We start from the raw sequence: 21175 nt of genomic DNA on the forward strand, positions 1-21175 counted from the left end.
AGCCAGATAATCAAGGTGGGTGGTCTGCTGGGGGAATGGAAATGTCTTTGATCAAAATTGGCAAGCCAGGAGAAAGGCCTGAGAGTTTGGGAGTGGGCATGAAGTGTTTGTTTGTTTTTTAAACCATATTATTTCCAACTGGAAATGCCAGTGAATTATTCAGGTAAGAGATGTCAGTTCTCTAGCAGCAACAAGTAGTCATCTGAGTGGATGAGGCACACTGGGCCATTTATGGAGAACAAAAGAGGGTAGTTCCCACAAGCCTCCTTTGACTGTCTCCAGCCGGAACCTCTTGGTTTACAGGTTAAGAAAGGATGCAGGTCTGCCTGGAGCTACATATTTCTAGAGTCTAAAGGCTGGGTGTCTCTCTGCCCAGGCAGGTTGTAGCATTTCCTATACCGAGCAAGGCAGCTTCTTCTCTAGAATGTGTGTTCCCTTTTCAGACACTGATATGCCTGTTTTGGAGGGACGAACAGAATATTGCTTCTAGAACCATTTTCAACGACACAGAAAAATGAACTCAGGGCTGAGAGCAAAGAGCTACACGGGGGTCCACTGAGCCCCAGTGTTAGGGACTGCAGGAGCACGTGGGCTGCAAAGTTAACCCTTCTCCTAATCCTCATAAGTGCCTCTTGCATGGCTTCATTTCTGCCAGGAACCTCTAATGTCATTTAACGATGGGATGGACACAGACTCCAAAATGCTCCTGTGTAAATGACCTCGACTGACAGCACCCCCTTTTTAAAAATTTTTTCCAGATGAGGAAGGGAAAGTCAGTGACGCAGCCAGTCGTGGGGTCGGGTCCTCCGTCCACCCCAGGGGCACTGCAGCCGGTCGGGGCCGGGGAGGCAGATACCAGAGCGGACTCCGGACAGCCTGGGCTGGCTGCTGCGTGGGTCTGAGGGAGGAGGCCCTCCCGGGACCGCCGCCGTCCCGGGGCGGCTGACGCTGCCTGGGGGCGTTCCTGGGCGCTGGGGGCCGGGGAGTCGGGCCGAAGCCCCGGGAGGAGCCGGCCCGGGCCACGTGACGCCCAGAAATAGCCGCGGTGGCGGTTCCGCCGGCGGCGCCGCGAGGGAAAGGCGGAGCTGGAGGCCGCTGGCTCGGCGTGGGCGCGGCGGCCGGCCCCGGAGGATGCTGAGCCCCTGCCCGGACCGGTCCCGAGCACATGATGGCGATACGGGAGCTCAAAGTGTGCCTTCTCGGGGTGAGTCCTGCGCTGCCGCCGCCGGGGACACCCTCGACCGCGCGCCTCCCACGCCCCCTGCTCGCCTATCGTTCTTGCACCCCTCTTGTCGCCTGCACCCCCTTTTGTCCCGCGAGCCCCTGATTCCCCTTGGTCTGTACGCCCTCCTTTCCCCCCGCGTCCACCTCCCCTCGCCCCGCCCGTCCGTGCGCCTCCGTGGCTTCCCTAGCCCAGGCGCCCCCCGTAGTCTCTGCGCCCCCCGCGTCCTCCCGCACCCCCTCGTCCCCTGCCCTCCCTGGCCGGTGCGCCCACCTGGTCCCGGTGCCCCTGGCCCTCCTCCCATCCCACAACCCCGCCGCGTCCCAGCCCTGATGGGGTTCGGGTCCGAGCCTGCTCGGCTTTCTCCGCTCGTTCCACCCCCGCCCGCCCGTTTCCCGGGATCCGCTCGGGCCTCGCGGGGCCGGGCGCCCGGGACCCTCCGCTGGAGCTAAGAGCGGCGGGTCCTGGCCAGGGCCGGGTAGGGCTTTCTCCTCCACTTTTGATAATTTCCTTCCGGCGGAAACTTTAAGTTACTCGGACAAGACAAGGCGCCGACTCCTCTTTCGCCTCCCGGGGGCAGTTGGTTTAGTGACTTTTTAAAAAGAAAAGCCGGCGGAGGGTGGGGAAGCGCGGGGGGCTGCCCGGCTGGGAGGTGAAGCACGTACTGCGGAGTCTGCGCCTGGAAAACTTGCGTGCCCCCGATAAAAGCAGGATGAGCAAGCCCCCTGTCTCCAGCTCCCCTTCCACACTGGGTCTGTCTGAGCCCGGGGAACGTGAAAGCGGCCAGAAACAAAGACGAAAACAAACACCCAAGCGGTCGGTCCCGACAGACCCGGCAGAGGACAGGGCAGCCCTCTGAAAACTGCCCAGGGAGTTCAGGGGGTGTTCACGGTCCTTTCTTTTCCTTTCTTTCCTTTTCTGGGAGATGGGGGTGAGGGCACTATTAAATTCCAGAATTACTTCTTTTGAGAGAGCTGGTTTTAAGCGGTGTTTGCAGCAGCCTTGGTGCCGGAACCTAACTGTACTGCCCTTGGCAAAGAAAGCCATTGGTCCCAAGAAAACCGTTTCCAGAAACAACAGCAGCGGTGGGGGTAGACCCGTTCTTACGCGTCTCAAAGCAATGCTAACTGGTGCGTCAAGATGGATGTACAGGAAGTGTATAAAGAGGAAATGATTCTAGGCGAGGATTGACTTGTAGCAGCTCGGAGGGGTGTCCAGGCTCCGACTAGGCTCCTCTGGAACCTTTGGCAGGACGTGTTGCTGACTGTCTCCCAATTGCTGTCCTTTGCCAGAACTCTCATATCCACTGGGCTGTGGGGTTCCCCTCCAATTCCAGGGCATCTGGCAAACTGGTGCTCCTCCCGCACAAACCCGCTGGCGTTCCTGCCCCCTGGCCGGCCCAGCCACAGCTGGGAGCTGATGGGATGCTGCTCTGGGCTTCCTTTGTTGACCTTTCTTAGTGTTTCAGGGGTAGGTTTCACTGTCTGCCAGGCTCTGTAATACAGTCCAGACATCAATTCCAGGGATCCCATGGTTTCCTTGTGAGGAGTCATTTCGGACTCTTACAAGGCCTTCCAAGACTCAGAAGGAATGTCATGACCCAGGGAATCAAGAAGCAACTTGCCCACGTGCTGTGTGTGTCGGGCGAGGCCATGAGAATAAACGATGTAGGAAATATTTGGCCTCCTCTCCCCCTCATGTTTTCTCCCTTGTCATCTCCTTGAACGGCACAGGCCCTGCCCCATCACATGAACTATTTTCAATTTCACTGTTGGATAAATCTCTATGTCTTTCTGTAAGGAAACAGGTCAGTGGAAAGGGCCCTACACCAGGAGGCAGCTACCGGGTTCCCATTCTTTCCCACTCACTAGCTCTGCAGCTTTGGATAAGTATCTCAGTCACCTCCTTTGTAAAGTGGCTATAATAACATCTTTTCTTTTAAGGCAGAGGACTGTATCAGATGATCTTCTTAGATATATGGGACCATTTCCTGCCAAGCTATGATGCCAGGTGACAGTGAGCAAGCTTGGGAGATGAGAAAGCTGGAAGGAATCCCTTCGCCTCCTTTTCTCTTATCTCTGAGAAGAACCACACTCTTAGTGGTGTCCTGGACACAGTGCCTCACCCTGGTCTGCTTGTTCTTTGCAGTGACTCTACTCTGTTGGTGTAGGAGTTTGAGCTTGGAAAAGGAGAACAGCCCCAAAACAGAGCAGGAAGATAATGTCTGAACAAACAGGGGCTTTGAAGTACCAGTCATATGACACCACTTTCATGGCCTTTTAAAAATTTTTTTTGAGAATGGCTCTAGGTTTTAGTCTTATTTAGGTCAGAGGATATCTTATTTGAAAGGCCAGTGACCTTATTATCCACATCGAATAATATTTGTTAAGTCCCCAGGTTTCGCCGGTCCTGTCCCGGACAAGATGTGTGACAGGCTATATTCTCAATTGTTCACCCAAATAAGGTGATTTTATTTGGGTGAGAGAGCGTTTGGGTGAACAGTTGTAACTGCCTTGGGTTTGTTCTCTTGATTTCAGGAGGAGGAGGAGGAGGAGGAGGAGGAGGAGGAGGAGGAGGAGGAGGAGGAAAATAGAAGGAGCGAGAGGAGAGGATCTTTCTTTTATTAGTTTCTCTGGGTGTGTATGGTGTACACTTAAAAGCATCGTCAAGCTCCCTATCTGTGCAGAGTTGTTTATCTTTTGTTGATAAGTCAGAAGCCCTTTCAAAAATTTGACAGGAACCCTGAGCTCCTTTGCTGGTTGTGTCAGGAGATCTGTGAAGTGTTGCATGTGGCTAGCACTAAGCTTCCTGTTTTTTTATTAGCACCGCCACACCTCCCTGAAGTCTCAGTGTAACCAAGACCCTAGCAGGCACACCCTCTGCTGGGATCACTTCCTGTTGGGCCCTCTTGAGCAGGTGATGGAAAATGTGGGCCTCCTAATGGGACTGTTGCTGTCTCACTGGAGAGGTTGGGGGGCTTTTTGTGCCAGATCTTTAGCTTTGATTGCTTAGTGATTACTTGGGGATGTGCTTCCCAAGGTTGTTTTAGGCAAAGGTAGACTTTTGTCTCTCTTAGCTGTAGTCTCTTGCTTCCATGGTGGGGTCAGAGGTTCCTGGCAGGAGGGTCATTTGTAGCAGGTGGAAGTGAGAGTGGGGCAGATGGCATGTCTTCTCTACCTGTACCTGTGCCTTTCAGAGCCCTGGTGTTAGGGTAGGTCTGATCTTATTTCTTTTGGCGAATGCTCCCACATGGAATTGACAGTAGTCTGTGGAACATTCTCTGAATGCTTTGTGCTGTTGGAAAAACCAAGGACTCAAGCACCTTGGATTTCTTTAGATATTCTGTTATAAATTCTTGACTCTCATTATTCTTATGGGTGTACTTCCTTGTTTTTACCCCAAAGCCTTTGTGAATGACCTTTCTTGGGATAAGTTGGGCATCTATTGGAAGCTAACCATACAGGAGGGTGTGTTTGATAGGGGTTCTAGCTGGATACCTAGGACCCTAGGTTTTTGCCAATAGTGTGCCAATGGTCCCACACTGTAATATCAATTAGTATTATAAAGCATGTAGCTTAAAAACAACTCCCTTAAAAACAGCTAAGTATGTTAAAAAAAAAAAAAAAAGAACTAACAAAAACAATACTGAGGCAACAGCTGTTCCAACCCCAAAGGTGGAAAGCTTCCCAGTATGCATTTTTAACACACATTACCCCCGGCAAAAAGCAAGAGAAGAGAGAGAGAGCGAGAGCGAGAAGAAAGAGCAGGAGGAGGAGGAGAAGGAAGAAGAGGAGGAAGAGGAGGAGGAGGAGGAGGAGAGGAGGAAGAAGAAAATAGGAGCGAGAGGAAAGGATCTTTTATTAGTTTCTCTGGGTGTGTATGGTGTACACTTAAAAACTACTTCTGAGTAGAATCCCAAAGAGATTTATATTTGGATTTTGGTTGTCTTGACAACATTTTAGAGATTTCTGCCACTTCCTCAACAGCTGAGTGGCATGGTGAAGAGACAACTGAAGACATTCCTGCTTCCGATAGGGAGCTTGATGATGCTTCTCTTTTTGGCCTTGTTGAATCTGTATGGTGGTTCATCACCTAGAAATCAAATACCTGGGATTTGGTGGGACATCTGAGCAGTGGGGGCTTCAGATACATATGTACAGGCCTTCACATGTGGTTCTTGAGGACACAAGAGTGGAATAGATTCCTGCTCACAGTAGGCATATCAGTCAGCGCTGTGGAGCCTCAAATGGACTGCTTTGAGCAATAGTGAGCTCCCGTTACTGTAGGGACTCTGTAAAGTTACTTGAATTTGTTGGGATCATTGGTGAAGGAATGAATATCCTATACAATAAAAGGCTAATACGATGTACACTGACCACCAGGGGGCAGATGCTCAACGCAGGAGCTGTCCCCTGGTGGTCAGTGCGCTCTCACAGGGGGAGTGCTACTCAGCCAGAAGCTGGGCTCATGGCTGGCAAGCGGGAGCTTCTCCTGCCTCTGTGGCAGCACTAAGGATGTCTGACAGGGCTCCCGGACTGTGAGAGGACTCAGGCTGGGCTGAGGGACCCCGCCCCCCCTCCAGTGCACGGATTTCGTGCACCAGGCCTCTAGTAAAGTATGGGGAGGACTGGGCTAGGCAACCATCACATTTGCTTTTCTTTCCAGTCTGAGATTCTGTTAACACACATATTTTTATTTTCTTTCCCAGAAACTAGCATTTCTTTAGGGGAGGGGTGGGTGGAGAAGGAGGGGAAAGAGGCTAGCAATATAATGCATTTTATATTACAACTGATTCCTCTATTAAATTGAACCCCTGTGGAAAGTGTGGTTCAGCGGTGGTGGTACTGGGCAAGGAATCAACATAAATGATACAGACTCTCACCATGGTCCAGTCCAAGATGGCAGCCACCACGAAGAGGCAGCTGCAGAAGATGTCAATGTTGCCTTTGAAAATCAACAAAAGATAAACAACTCTGCACAGAATACAAGTAGAATCACAGAACAGAAGGAAGAAATAGATATCAAAAAAGAAACAACTCCAGGAGATGCACGTGAGGACATCATGCTTGCAGATCCTAGCTGCTTAATGATACCTTATCAAATTGGTGATGTTTTTATTAGCCATTCTCAAGAATAAACACAAGAAATGTTAGAAGAAAAATTTGCAAGAAGAAATTGATGACTTAATATCTGGGGTGGAATCACTTCTCTGATTGTTCTCAGATTTGAAAGTTCAGTTGCAAAATTTGGGAGCAACATAAATTTGGAAGCTGATGAAAGTTAACTATTTTATAATACTTAAAAATTTTATTTAATAAACTGGAATACTGTTTAAATGATAATTTCCCTTCTTCAATGATATAGAGAGCAAAACTTCCTCTTTAAAATAGGTGCTGGGACATACAAAGATTTTGAGTCCATGAATTAGAAAAAGTCTTCAAATTTATTTATTTTATTTTTTAATCCTCACCTGAGGATATTTTTCCATTGATTTTTTTTAATTTTTTTTTTATTAGTTAAGGTATTACAAATGTGTCCTCATCCCCCCCATTAACCCCCAACCTCCCCCCCACACACAAACTCATGCTCCCATCCCCCTTTCCATTGATTTTTAAAGAGAGTGGAAGAGAGAAGGAAAGACAGAGAGAAACATTGATGTGAGAGAAACACAGTGACTGGTTGCCTCCTGCATGCGCCCCCACCAGGGCCTGGGCTGGGGAGGAGCCTGCAACCGAGGTACATGTCCCTGACCTGAATCAAACCCAGGGACCCTTCAGTCCACAGATTGATGCTCTATCCACTGAGCCAAACCGGCTAGGGCAACGTCTTCAAATTTAATTGTGTCCAACAGGTTTAGCTAATTTTTAGTGCTTGCAAGTCAGTGCAACTATTATACATTTTTAGTTTTTATAATTTATACTGTGTTTGAAAATGGAACAGGCATTTATTCACTCAATCCTTTACCATTTATTGCATGCTTCTTTCATGCCGGGAGCTGTGGGTGTTTGATGCCTGTCTTCAAAGAGTACTCTGCTTTTCCCAGGATGTGGACACACTAGCAATGCACTACACTACATGGCCTGTGTTCCTGTGACAACACTTACCACAGAGCCATGCACAGCAGCAGTAACAGAGTGTGATGCTAAATATTGACTATCTTCCATCTTATTAGACATGAGGACAGGTGAGGAACAGAGCTTTTTAATCAAGGTTTGTTTTGAGTACCTGCTGTGGTGCTATGCAAGTTCTGCTAGAGATAGAAAGGGAGGGTGGGTTTCTCGTCCCTGCTTGTGATGGAGATGCCTGGTTGAGCAGGAAAGACAGGCATGTGCACAGGAACTAGTATCCATGGCATTTGTGATGCATGGGATGCTGGAGGTGCAGTAGGAGATGGCGGAGTTTAAGTTATATATGTTGGGTGCTGGGGAGGGAGCGATCTGGGAAGGTTTCCTGGAGTGGGAAGGATCTGAACATGCCTCAAAGGAGGAACGGTGGCATGGACCCCAGGCCCTGGAGGGAGCAGGTGTGGCCCCGGATCTCAGGTATTTTCTGGAGGGCTCATGTAGTTGGAGAGTGTAGGGAGGTGAGGAGCACAGCCCTCCCACTCCTGGGCTGACCGCTCTCCCGTTGATTCCACTCTCTCTCTAGAATGAGTTCTTTTATTTTTAACTCTGCTTTTCCCATGGCTTATTTTGAAAAATTTCAAATTTATAAAACAGTTAAAAGAGTAGTACAGTGAATTGTCTGTAGACATCTCACATGGCAGGGCTAACATTTTGCCACTCTTGCTTTCTCTTTCTAATGTATCTAAATAACAATACTTTTTTTTACCCCCTGAACCACCTGAAAGTAAATTGCAGACATTATAACACTTCACCCCTAAATACTTCAGTTTATATCTTTTAGGAAAAAGGACAGTTCCCCACACAACTATAACAGCATTATCCCACACAAATGCAACAATAGTGCTGAGTATAGTGTCCATACTCAGCTTTTTCATTTGTCCCTAAATAGCCTTAACAGGTGTTTTAAAAAAAAATCCAGGTTCCATCAGAGACCATGTATTACCTTGGTTTGTCATGTCTCTCATCTAAAGCAATTCATCTTCTTTTTTTTCCTACTATGACATTAGTATTTTTGCAGAATCCCAGGCCAGTTGCTTAGAAAGTCCCAAGATCTTAGTCTGATTGCTTCCTCATTGCTTCTTCTGGCTCAGCTTTTTGGCGAGACGACAACAAAAGTGATGTTGGTCTTATTTTTTATGTGCTCAAGGATAATATTAAAATATCCGTTCCCATTTACTTCTGTGACACTCACTCAGAAACTATCTCTTCACTTCTATAAGTGCCAGGCAGTGATGTGTCTGAACAAAACAGACAAAGGGCTTTGGCCTTGTAGAACTTAGATTTTAGCAGGAAGCTGGGGAATATAAAATCTATAGCCTACCAGAAGATCTTATATAGAAAAAAGACATGACAGAGCTGAGTGAGGGGCGCAGGAGCTCTGGGAGGTGGGGAGCGGGTTGGTTGGGTGGTGGGTGATCAAGTGTGTTCAGTCTCCGGCAGGACCAGAGTGCAGCATCACCTCTCACTTACCCAGGGGCTGACTTTGGTTCTGTATCTTCAGTTCTGTGTGGTGTGATCCCTGAGCTGCTGAGAGTCACACGTATGTCCGGTGGAGCCAGAGTTGTCTTTCTTGCTGCCTAACTTTGTCAGCAGAAATCAGGAAAAGGAAAGTGGGATTTAATATCGGTGTCACTGAATGAAGTTTCTCACTGTGGAATCTTCTGTTTCGATGAGTCTTTTTCTGACATATTTTCTTACGTCTGATGTCCCGGACCTGGTTCCACTTCACTGGAGGTCGTGAAGTTGGCTTCTGCTTGCTCAGAATTTAACCCAGAAGGTAGCCTAAGCTACTTAGGTCAGTTCCCCCAGGTGCTCTTAGAAGACCTGGGTTATCAGAATATTGAGCGGGCCCTGCAGGAGAGCAAGCAGGACCTAGGGGAAATCATTTTCCTTCCATTTTTCTCTTCTTGCACAAGATACCAGAGGGCTGGATCCCTTTGTACCAACTGTATTTGTTTGTCAAAATTTTTGAATTGTCCAGTATTACTTCATTTCTGCCCCATGTAATCACTGTTCTAACTGAGGTCTGCAAATAGATTGTGTGGTCCTTAAAAAGTACCTCCATTGGGCCCACCGGTGTGGCTCAGGTGGTTGAGTGTCCTCCCATGCACTAAGGTCACTGATTCGATTCCAGGGCAGGGCACAGGCCTGAGTTTTGGGCTCTACCCCCAGTAGGGGGAGTGCAGGAGACGGCCAGGCCATCCATGTTTCTGTCGCTCCCTCTCCTTTCCTCTCTCTTTAAATATCAATAAAAACATGTTTTAAAAAAGTGCTTCCATCCAAGACCCCCCCCTAGAAGGGAAGGAGAGAGAGAGAGGGAGAGAGAGAGAGAGAGAGAGAGAGAGAGAGAGAGAGAGAGAGAGAGAGAGAGAAAGGGGAGAGACAGAGAGAGGAAGGGAGGGACACACACACACACACACAGGGTTTCATGTAAAACTTGCCCTTTGCTGGCGAGGGGAAAGAGTGAACTGTTCCTGTTTTGTGTGTGTGTGTGTGTGTGTGTGTGTGTGTGTGTGTGTGTGTTTTGTTATTTTTGACCATTAGCCAGGGCATTTACATTTATGGCAAGCTGAAGCTTAATGAACACATTGCGCACCAGTAGTTTTATTGCTAGCTTTACCCAGTGGTCAGATAAGTTTCTATTGAATGAGTACAAGAAACGTTTTACAAAGTATCATACTTTAAAAAGATATTAGCTTGTAAGAACATGTAATAAATAACTTCAAAATGCAATGGGTATTAAGGCGTGCCTTTAACATTTATGTAAAACACTGTGTAATAGGAAAACACGTCATCTGCCCGCAATGTGTTGTCTTTTTTTTTAAAAGAACATCTCATAGCATCATACTACATGCTTCATAGATATGTTTTATTTTAGAAGCTAAAATATTATCTAAACTTTTTGATAACCAACTTCTAGAAGGCTATTTTTTCATAAAGTAATCTATGTTCATCTTAATTCAGTTTTAAATCTAATCATGAGGTAAGGAAATGACTAGTAATAAAATGATAACTGTTGATTTTCCTTTGAGATCACAAATTGAGGTGTGCAGGTTGATGCCTTTAACATCCTTTCTGTATAATAACATATGTAATTGTACCAACTTGCAGAGGTCTTGCTTTCCTCTGGTTCGTTTGTAATCCTGCAGGCATAAAAAAATCATCCTGCCTGCCTCCTTGACCTCATGGCTCACCTGCTCATAGCTCTTCTTCGTTCCCTGCATTCTGTTTTACATTCGGGTGACTGCTTTTTTATTTTATGATCAACAGCGGGCTCACCCCATTTCTTCTGCTGCGTCTCTTCTTTTCTGCTCTGCAGGATCATTTTCTTCCACCATTTAAATTTGTTTTCTGGTTCTCTGCACTTCTCATCGATGAATCATCCGTCTGTCCTCCTTTTAAAGAGACATCCAGGAAAAAGTTTCTAACTCTGCTTCTCACTTGCTCCCCTCATGAGCAGGGAGCATGCTGAGCTCCGCACAGGGACCCTTCCTTCTGCTGCCAATAACCTGGCCAGGTTTACGCTTTGAGGCGTTTTCTGTCCTAAAAACAACAAGATGGGTCTGTATAAAGTCAGTGAAGGTTTAACTAATGGGTCTTGCGCTGGGAGAGATGACTGGAGATGCATGGCTGCTGCGTGGCAGGCTCACAGAACCGTTTCCTGTAGGGGAGGGGCCTCTGTCCTGGAGGTGTCAGTCCAGCGGTGATCTTGGTCAGCTAGGGCCTAAATGGGAAAGGTAAAGTAACCGCACCTGGCAGCTGGTGGGATGGCACACGGCAACTGCCAAATGTCCCTCAGATGAGGGCTGGCGGAATTGGGGGTCGGCTAAGGAGGGCTCGTGGGTGCCGCCTTTGAATGCCTGATGTTAGTTTGGCTGCAGAAGAGGGAAATGTGTGCCTCTATTTACATGACGCACCAACAGATGGGAAAGGTTCTGAAAAGACTCAAGCGTCGTCATAGTGGTTGTCCAGGTGGGACAGGGGCTGATTGATAAGTTACCTCTTTTGCTTCTCTTTGTTGGTTGATTTCGTGTGCATACATTACTGGGGTAATTAACATAAAGCCCATAAAGAAATGACTGCAGTGCCCAAGGAGATGTTTGGTGGGCAGACCTCCGTTTGGCTGTCAGTGGAAATTACTGATAATGAAAGTGGAATGTAAACTTGGATCAGATGTAAAAGGGCCTTGAAATATGCCAGTTTATACCCTCGGGTGGGGAAAGGACAGGTGTCATCAGTGGGACATAGACTTTGAGTGGCTCGTTAGGCCGTGCTGTGCTTTCACTTGTGTCCTCTATTTCATTGCGAGATGGCAGCTGCCTCTGTTTGACGTGTGCTCTGTGACCTCCTCATTGGTGGGGCTATGGCTTTCTCACCATTCTCTAATCTAGTATTTCTCTAAATGGGCCTAGGAGAGTTATGGGTGTTGATCTAGTCTGCAGGTTTTTTGTGCCTGTTGATTTCAATGATGTTCTTTAAGGAAATAAAATAAAATTATGTCCTGAACCTCCAGGTGATCATCCTATAACACAACCCTGTGTCACAACTTTAAGGCCCATTAAAACGGACTAATGAGGAAAGAACTGAGGCAAAGTTGGTACAGAAATAATACATTGGGACCATGTGAAGACCAGGTGATTCCATAGCACATGCCACAGATATTTACCAGACACCTCTAGCGTTGGGCATACAGCAGGTGACAAAACAGCCCCATAATCCCTGGCCTCATGGAGCTGACATTCTAGTAGAGGCAACAGACATAAATACTTCATATGACAGATGGTGACAAGTGCTTTGGAGAAAGAAAGCAGAGAGGGGCCTAGGAGTGCTGGCTGGGAAGTGGTGGCTTTAAGTCAGGGCTTGAGAACGGCCTCACTGAGAAGTCCTGGAGCAAAGACAAAGAGAATATTTATCTTCAGGCCCTCTCAACAGAGGGGACCCCAAGGCTGGGGTGGAAGGGGCTTGGCTGGAGAGTTTGAGGACCTGTAGGCGGGCCAGTGTGGCTGGAGCAGAGTGACCATTGGGAAGAGAACAGAAGATTTGGGGGGCTGATTATGTGGGGGCTTGTGTTCCAGTGTGGGAAGCAGAGCAGGGACACCATCCGATACCTTGCAGCGGTGTGGAGGGTGGACTGTGACCACAGGAGGATGCATGTGGTCAGCAGGGGACTCTGCTGCCAACGGTCTGGTGGGAGGTCAGGCGTGGTGACTTCCCCCAGAGTGCAGCAGCCTAGGACAGTGGTCGGCAAACTGCGGCTCGCGAGCCACATGCGGCTCTTTGGCCCCTTGAGTGTGGCTCTTCCACAAAATACCATGTGCAGGCACATGTACAGTGCGATTGAAACTTCGTGGCCTATGCGCAGAAGTTGGTATTTTGTGGAAAAGCCACACTCAAGGGGCCAAAGAGCCGCATGTGGCTCGCGAGCCGCAGTTTGCCGACCACTGGCCTAGGTGGTGAGTGGAGTCCCACTTGGGCTGACTTGAAGGTAGACTGAAAACTGCCCACAGATTGTGAGTGGAGTGTGAGGGAATGGAACCATCACATGGCACGTGCTGGCCTCGGAATCCAGCACAGCCCTGAGCTGGTTCAGCTTAGCAGAGCAGTATCATCCCTCATACTAGACTGCTAATGTGAGTGTTACTGGATTTATAGTTTAACCTGTATCTAATTAACACATTTGTCTTTGTTGTTTTACAATAGCATAAACAGTTTGTGTAAATTTTCATTATTTGTACATATTTACACAATAATTAAAGTCTACATTGGGGCCCTGGTTGCTTTTCCCTTTAAACAAGCCGGTAGAGTCTTTAAAAGGCCTGAGAAATACTGCTGTAAGCATGCAGGTTGGCCATGGCTAATGGAGGCTTTCTTTCCCTAATGAAGTGTCAGTGTTGGCAGGACTCAGGGAAAGGAAGGCTGCGTCCGATCTTCGGTCCCTGGGCACCACCAGGTGGAATGTGGAGGTATATTCTGAGCGATGCTGAGTCTGGGCCCGAGATGCTATTCCCGGAGCAGCAGGCCCCAACTCACAGTCTTACTGCTTTTTCTGGTGTGATGCAACTAATGGATAATCTTGAAAATCCTAGATACTACCATAGAAACACATAGATCCTGATGAAACCTCAAATATATGTGACAAAATAAAGCAAATTACACAATTGCCTTTTTAAAATGCTCTTCTCGTGAAGACATTTATAGAAGCACGTGAGTCATGAACTCAGTCATTTCAAGATCTCCCCACACAATTCAGTATAAAAGGAACTATTAATAAATATGGTATATCAATTTTTTAAAAGAAAGATCTCTATTTAAAAAGATGACTTGTATTATTTCTAAACGTCCACCTCATAGGTTAATCTTAGTAAGATAACCTAATATATAATATTGTACAATAAAAATGTACAAATTTAAAAGTATTGTTACAATTATAATTGATATAATTTATTGCTTTGAACATGTTGCTGCTTTTAACATGAATTGTATTATTGCACATTTCACTTGCAGCAGCCCTATGCTTTGTATTTACTCATCATAACTAACGTGTCACAAACCAAAGGGCACATCTTTGTTCTTGCTCATGAGTGGAGTGTGAGGGAATTTTGTTCTCTTCATATATCCTTGACTTCCTACTTATTAAAAAATATTTATGGGAACTTATATGCCTATATGCATAGCTCATAGACACAGACAACAGAGTGGTGAAGGCCTGGGAGGGGTGGGGGCAGGGTGGAGAGGGTCAATGGGAAAAAACAAACAAACAAATGGGACATCTGTAATACTTGCAACAATAAAGATAAATTAAAAAAAGAAAAATGTAATTAAAAACTCACTAGCACTATAATTTGTAATTGCCCCTACCCCTAATCACAGCGACATCAGTAACAGTTAAGAAGAACTGTTGTACAGTTCTGGAATTGCAGCCAACCTTACTGTTCTTTTCCAATCAGGAAAGCACATGGGAATGCCTTTGCCTTTGATTAAAAAGGACGTCGCCTTGAAATCACTCTAGTTTATCCATATCACTCTAATAATACCAGTAGACATGCACTGACTATATAACTCATGTGCCAGGCAATATGCTGAGTATTTCAGATATCCATTGCTGCATAACAAACCACCGCAAACGTAGTGGTTTTAAATAACAATTTATCATTATTTCTCTTAGTGCTGTGGGTTGACTGAACTCAGATGGGCAGTTCTTGCTTGGAGTTTCTCATGCAGTTTCAGTCAGGTGGTGGCCGGGGCCGGAGCCTCAGAACACTTGCTCATTCACAGGTCTGGTGGCTGGGCTGGGGTGGTAGTATCAGCTGGGACTAACCAGGCATCTCTTTGCGGGTGGCTTCTCCACACAGTTAGCTTGGGCTTTCTATAGCATGGAGTCTCAGGGCAGTTAGGGTTCCATGGTGGCTGGCTGTTTCTAGAGCGAGTGTTCTAAGAGCTGTGGGCAGAAGATAAAAGGCTTCTTGTGATCTATCCTCACAAATCCCAGGATGTCATTTCTGCCACTTGTATTAATCAAGCAAGTAACTAAGGCCAGCCAAAGCAAAGGCAGGAGAATCACACTCTACCTCTGAATGGCAGGAATAGCGACAATTTGTGGCCATCTTATATGGCCTCTGCTGAATAAGTGCTGTACGTACATTATGGCATTAAAGGACTTGTAAAGGTGAGTTCTGTTATTATTGTCATCTTACTGATGAGGAAACTGAAGCTCAGAGGGTTGAGTAACATTTGCGAAGACTCACGGTTAATAAATGATGCTTCATGGATTAGAACTAGCTTTGTAGGCCTCCAAAACCCAATGCATGTAACCTCTTTGCTGTGTGGCAAACTTGGTTGTTAGTCACAAATGACTTGTTCACAACCGGCATGTAGTAGGGAGGGCACCACTGAATCAGTAGAATAAGATTTTAAAAACGTAAGAGGTCTTGTATCAATAAGAATTACAATTTAATAATCTGATTGAATAATTTGAACCAGGTATGAAGTACTTCATGGGAGAAAAAGAGGCAAATTGCCACAAGGTTAGGGTCCCGGGGAGATTTTTGGGAAGTAAGATGGCGGTTTCTCACTTCTGGGAATGTATCAGACTTGAAGAGCCCAAGTGCTTTCTTGGGGAAGGTCGGATGTTGATGACAGCACTAAGGTGTGACAGCCAAACAACAACACCTTGTATTTGTTTCGCATTTTACAGTTCACAGTGTGCTGTCCATATGTTGTTTTGTTTAATCCTCAAACAACCTTATGTGGCAGGCATTTTGCCTCTATTTGCAGGTGTGAGCGGCCAGGGCTTAGCAGTGTTAAAGGCTTTGCTCCAGGTCACAGAGCTTGTGTCCAGGGAGCACCCTCGAGCCCAGGCTTTCTGGCTGTTCCATTTCCCAGCTCACGTGTCCAGGAAGCAGGCGACTTACTTTAGCCCTTTTCTCCCTTTGCTCCCTCGTAGGGTCCGTGTCAAGTGCTCTATTTGGGTTTAGGGAAGTTCATTTTGCAAACTGTGGCCAATCAACCAGGAAGGCCAACCTGCTGGACTGTAGGGGCCTGTTAGATTTTAGACGTTTCTTGGTCTGCCGTTACAGCTGTGAATCACAACTGGACAGGCCTCCTGCCAGTACAGCACAGTGAGAGTGGACACGCCTCCAGGCAGGCAGACGTGATTACCGTGCCAGTCACGGAACATCAGGGCTCCGTTTCCTGCTTTGTAAACCGCTGACAGTTTGTAGGGAAACCTTTTAGCAGGGAACCCTGAATGGCATATCATCTACAAAAAATTTTCTTCCCTATTTTGCCCCAAACAATTAAAAAGTATTTTTTATGTTTATTGATTTTAGAGAGAGAGGGAGAGAGAGAGAAACATCGATTTGTTGTTCCACTTATTTATTGGTTTCTTTTTGTTTGTGCCCTGACTGGAGATTGAACCCGAAACTTTGACGTGTTGAGATGATGCTTTAACCAACTGAGCTCCCCAGCCAGGGTGCCCCAAACAATTTTACCCCCGATAACCTCAAGGCTCAGAAGAGTTTGAATAGATTCTTTCTACAAGACCTTGTCCTGTATCTTCTTTCCTAGGGATCTGGCAAGGCACAGATGCTAGGCAACAGCTTTTGATTTACTATGTGATACTGTAGAGCTTCATTATTTCACTAAGTGGACCAAATTTGTAATATACTCTTTACATTTTTATATTGAAGTATAATATGCATTCCAAAAAACTATGTCTTAAATATAGCACACCATGGATTTTCACAAATTGAACAGATCCAAAATGAGTATTACCAGCACCCCCAGAAGCCTACCCTATCTCTCCTTCCAAAAAAAATAAAAGTAACCCACACTCTTTCTGTCTTCCAACACCGTAAAACTGCAACATATACTTACTGTAGGATCTTCATTATTTGAAGTAATTATACTAATGCGGTGTTGTTTGACAGAGGTTCCTAGAACAGGAGTCTCCCAGTGAGTGGGCTGGGGCTGCCATTGGGTCCTAGGGGTGCAGAGACTCAGATGCTGGTCTGGCTTTGGCAGGTGGGGCAGGGAAGGCTGCAGCCACTGGTGGCCAGTGCTGTACAACAATACAATGACCTGGGTGTGCTGGTATGTGAAAGGGGTTGGAAAGCAGTGTCTTTGGAGACCTATTTTAATCAATCAATTAACTAAGGAGCATATTAGTTGTAGATACATAAGCCTTTTAAAAGTGTTCATGGGCATTTGAAAGCAGTTCTCTCAAATACTAAAAATATTGTTTCCATTTTTAATGAAGAAAATCTTTGCTAAGATCAATCTTTCTTAAAGTTCTTTTTAATGACTAGGCTTAATACATACTTGTAAACAATAAAAATGGTACAGAGGGTACAGAATGAAAAGTAAAAGACCCCTTTTTTCCTCCACTCATCTATTCTTTTTGTATTTTTCTAGATATTATATATTCACTAGAGACCCGGTGCATGAAATCGTGCACGGGTGGGGTCCCTCAGCCTGGCTGGCAGTCGGGGCCAATTGGGGCCATGAGAGGCTGGCCGAGGGGAGGGACTGTGGGAGTTTCGGCCAGCCGGGGGGAGGGACTGTGGGAGGTTGGCCAGTGGGAGTGCACTGACCACCAGGGGGCAGCTCATGTGTTGAGCATCTGCCCCCTGGTGGTCAGTGTGCATCATAGAGACCAGTCGACCAGTCGTTCGGTTGCTTAGGCTTTTATATACATAGATATGCACGTGTTATTTTCTTGCCTTTTTCACCTAAAGGTAAACCTTTAGTATATGTCTTTGTTAGTATGTATCAGTCGACCCTATTTATTTATTTATTTATTTATTTTTGAAGTCCTCACCTGAATATATGTTTAGAGAGAGAGAGACATCCATGTGAGAGAGAAACATCAATCTGCTGCCTCCTGTAGTCGCCTTGACTGGGATTGAACCTCAATCTAGGTATGTGCCCTGACTGGGAATCAAACCCACAACCTTTTGGTGTACTGGACGACACTCCTACTAACTGAGCCACCTGGCCAGGGCAATATGTCTTTTTAAAAAACATTTTAAATTATTTGACCATGTGGAATTTATCCTATATAATAAAAGGCTAATATGCAAATTGTCCCATTGGGAGTACGACTGACTGGGAGTTCGACCACTAGCTATGATGTGTGCTGACCAGCAGGGGGCAGAGTGGAACAAGGGAAGGCCCCAGCTGGCAGCCAGCAGCCAGGGGAAGGAAGGCCCTGATCGGCCCTGATCGCCAGCCAGGCCTAGGAACCCTACCCGTGCATGAATTTTGTGCACCAGGCCTCTGGTTTTGGTATAAAGAGCCAGGAAGGGATTCTTTTTTGTTGTTTTTTAACTACTAATGCCTTACCTCGGTAATTGTTTTAATGCCATCTATTGATTACTTGATTGTTATTTACTGATCTAATATGCTATTTTTGTCATAAGTGATATCCCCATGTGCATGTGGGTCTATTTCTCGACTCTGTTGTTCTATTAAAAGTTTCATTGATTTCTGAATCAACCAGCTTCAGGCAAATTTAGAAATCACATAAAGGAATCAACTTGTGGGAGCTGAACCATATACGTGCCTTGAATGCCAGGGGCTGCAAGTCAGAGCTGGTTAACTGGTTTACTCACTCAACAGATATTTATTGAGCCACTAACAGGCAAAAGTTTTGCTAGCTGCTGAGTATATAGCGAATTTTGATTGGCTATGACAATGCTTATCTTACTGAGAATAATAATCTGAAACATTGCATACATTGAATTACTTCAGTCATTACTGGAAGACACTTCCATGCGTGAAAAATCCGAGGGTAGCTAAAGGGAAAGAGGGGTGCTGTGACTTGAGTTGGGGTGGTTCCTGGCTCTGAGGTGTAATGGCTTCTGTGTTTGGAGCGGTGGAAGAAACCCAACGGAGCAGTGAGTTACAGTTTCTACCATCAGCAGCACTTGGGTATTTTCCAAGCTGTAAATATTTTTTCCACTTCAGTATGTGTGGGATCACTTCCATTGGAGTTAGTTCAGAAATTGCTATGGCAGTGGGAATTGTGAGTCTAAACATTAGGGATAAATCAAGTTTAACATGTAACACAGTCACTTTAAAATGATCCTAGCACCTAGGTTCATCTCCACAAATAATGAGCAGTGCTGGATGGAGTCCCTCTTCCTGCAGGTGAAAGCTCTCTACTGCATGTGGTGTCCAGACTACAGGGCATATGCTCTGGTGAGTGAAGCTTGGCCCACACTGCAGTGCTCGTCTAGCATTGCTGTTGCCAGTCAGACTAGGGGCTGTCTGCTTCTGGGAGGATAGCACTTCCTGGGCCCATCATTGTACGTTTGGGATAGAAGCCTTGAGAAGTTATAAACTTGCTTAGGACCCCCCCTAGCCCATCAGCGGCAGGACCAGTGTTCACCTTCAGCCACCACGCCAACTGCCTCCTGTAAAGGGGCTGCATGAGGTCAGGTGTCTGACCAGGGAGTGTGGTCAGAGGTTGGTACTTAAGTTGTGAGTGAGCTCAGGGTAAGCCTCCAAGATGATGGTGGCCAAGGTCACTGTGCGCTCAGGTTTGGCTACTGAGAGCTGGTCCTGAATGAGGAAGGGGGAAGCTGTATCCCTGAGCCACTCCTGAGGCTGCGCTGTTTTGCGGGATGGGCCTACCTGGATGAGAGCACTTCAGTGGAGACATCTCAAGACTGGCTGAAGGAATTTAGAAGATCACCTTTGAATTCTTTGTCACAGGAGATGTGTGAACAGAGCTGGGTGACCACGCTGTGAGGACACACATACATGCTTGCTATGTATTTTCTGAAGCCTAGGCTAGCATTTTGTGTGGGCAGCTTTCTGGTTAGTGGTGGAGGGAGAAGGAAGACCGTGGCTCTGGGCTGAGGGATGTCCGCCAGGCACCTTCCAGGAGCGGCAGAGGGGGAAGCAGCTCTGGCCCTCACCTGCCCTCTCAGCTCTAAGTAGAAGTCATTGCTATGCCTTTTCCACGTTAACCGCATAGAGGAATTAGGCTACTGGGCTTTGAAATGAAGTGTTGAAGGAATTTTGAGGCATTCTTTTTTTGGGTGCATTTAAGCTGCACACATGTGTTAACATGTAACACAGTCCATTTAAAATGATCCTAGGACCTAGGTCCATCTCCACAAATAATGCGCACTGCTCATTGTGAGTTAAAGTCTAAGTGTTTGAAACTGGAAAGACAGATCAGGAAGGATTGCCCTACGTGTACATTTACAAGAACCCCACAGCTCAGGCCTGGCACAGTTCAGGTTTGGTTTGGGGTCTTTTCCTTCAGATTTAGTTGCCTAGTATTTATTGAGATGGTAACTTTATTTTATTTTATTTTTTTTTTTGCTATGAAACTCTCATGTAAAGTGGTGGGGAAATGATCAGAGTGAGCTTGTACATGTATGGTATTTCCTCAGTTTCACTATCCACGCATGTGAATTCATGCTCGTCAATGGTGAACTTTCACACACAGGAGATGTGCTTGTTGCGCTCTAAATGGACAGAACTTACTTTAGCTGGAATGTTAACACTTTTGTTGCCTGTGATCCTCAGAAGTCATGGGATGGAAGACTCCCTTAGCTTAGTTTCCAGATCAGATGTAGAGAAGCTTCCTCCACAGAACCCGAAACGTGTCCGAGCAGGGAGCAGCTTCTCCTTTGAACTAATCTGAGTTTTCTCTTGAGTTGGGTGCAGTACCAGGTCTGAGTTGTACAAAGCCACAAAATAGATGAAAGGATGGGTATTGGTCTCTTATTTTAGGAAATTCCCTTAATTTAGGATGGAAATAGATCCTGGCTTCTGAATAGAAGCTAAAAAAGCCAAATACCTCTTTGGCAGGTTGGTTCCAGGCACAGGACCTGGTTCTACAGGCAGAGCACACACCACAGACCCTGTGTAGGAGCCATACCCTGAGGAGCTGGGGCACCCCACACTGGCTGGGATGAGCAGTGCCCAGCAGACTTACATAGCCAGTCTGACATCTTAGTGTGATTTTGGCTGTGGTCACTGTCTGTTTTCCCAGCCCAGGTTTTCTGAAAATCATGTGAGTTTATCAGAGTTCAGACTCTCACCCCACCCCGCATTTGTGTTCCTCAGGTACGGAGGGTTAGACGAATCATACTCCTCAGTTCATGCCACATTATTATCCCAGGTCCATGTGCATCCTCTCTCATTTTTTAGCTTTGATTGATTCATTTTTATCTCTTTACTCCTGGCCTCTACCCAACTCTGATAATTCTGTTGTGTTTATTGTGTGTCTTTTTGTTTCTTTGCTAATATCTTTTCAATAAATTCCTTTCTGCTTCAGTGTGCCACTTTGACCTCCAACCCTAACTTCAGG

At 46.3% G+C, this 21175-nt stretch overlaps 1 protein-coding gene and 1 pseudogene across 1 annotated transcript in view; both read left to right on the top strand.

Moving 5' to 3' along the window:
* The first annotated feature begins 928 nt into the window (after nucleotides 1-928).
* Nucleotides 929-21175, top strand: part of RAB31 (RAB31, member RAS oncogene family) — a 118026-nt gene continuing 97779 nt past the window's right edge. Inside the window, exon 1 of the mRNA XM_059706638.1 lies at nucleotides 929-1204. Within this exon, the coding sequence (XP_059562621.1) occupies nucleotides 1166-1204 (39 nt within the window). The 5' untranslated portion in view covers nucleotides 929-1165. The remainder of the gene's footprint in view (nucleotides 1205-21175) is intronic.
* LOC132240108 (prefoldin subunit 4-like) lies at nucleotides 6027-6675 on the top strand (annotated as a pseudogene).

This window comes from Myotis daubentonii, chromosome 8, assembly GCF_963259705.1.
Source record: "Myotis daubentonii chromosome 8, mMyoDau2.1, whole genome shotgun sequence".
Lineage (NCBI taxonomy): Eukaryota > Metazoa > Chordata > Mammalia > Chiroptera > Vespertilionidae > Myotis > Myotis daubentonii.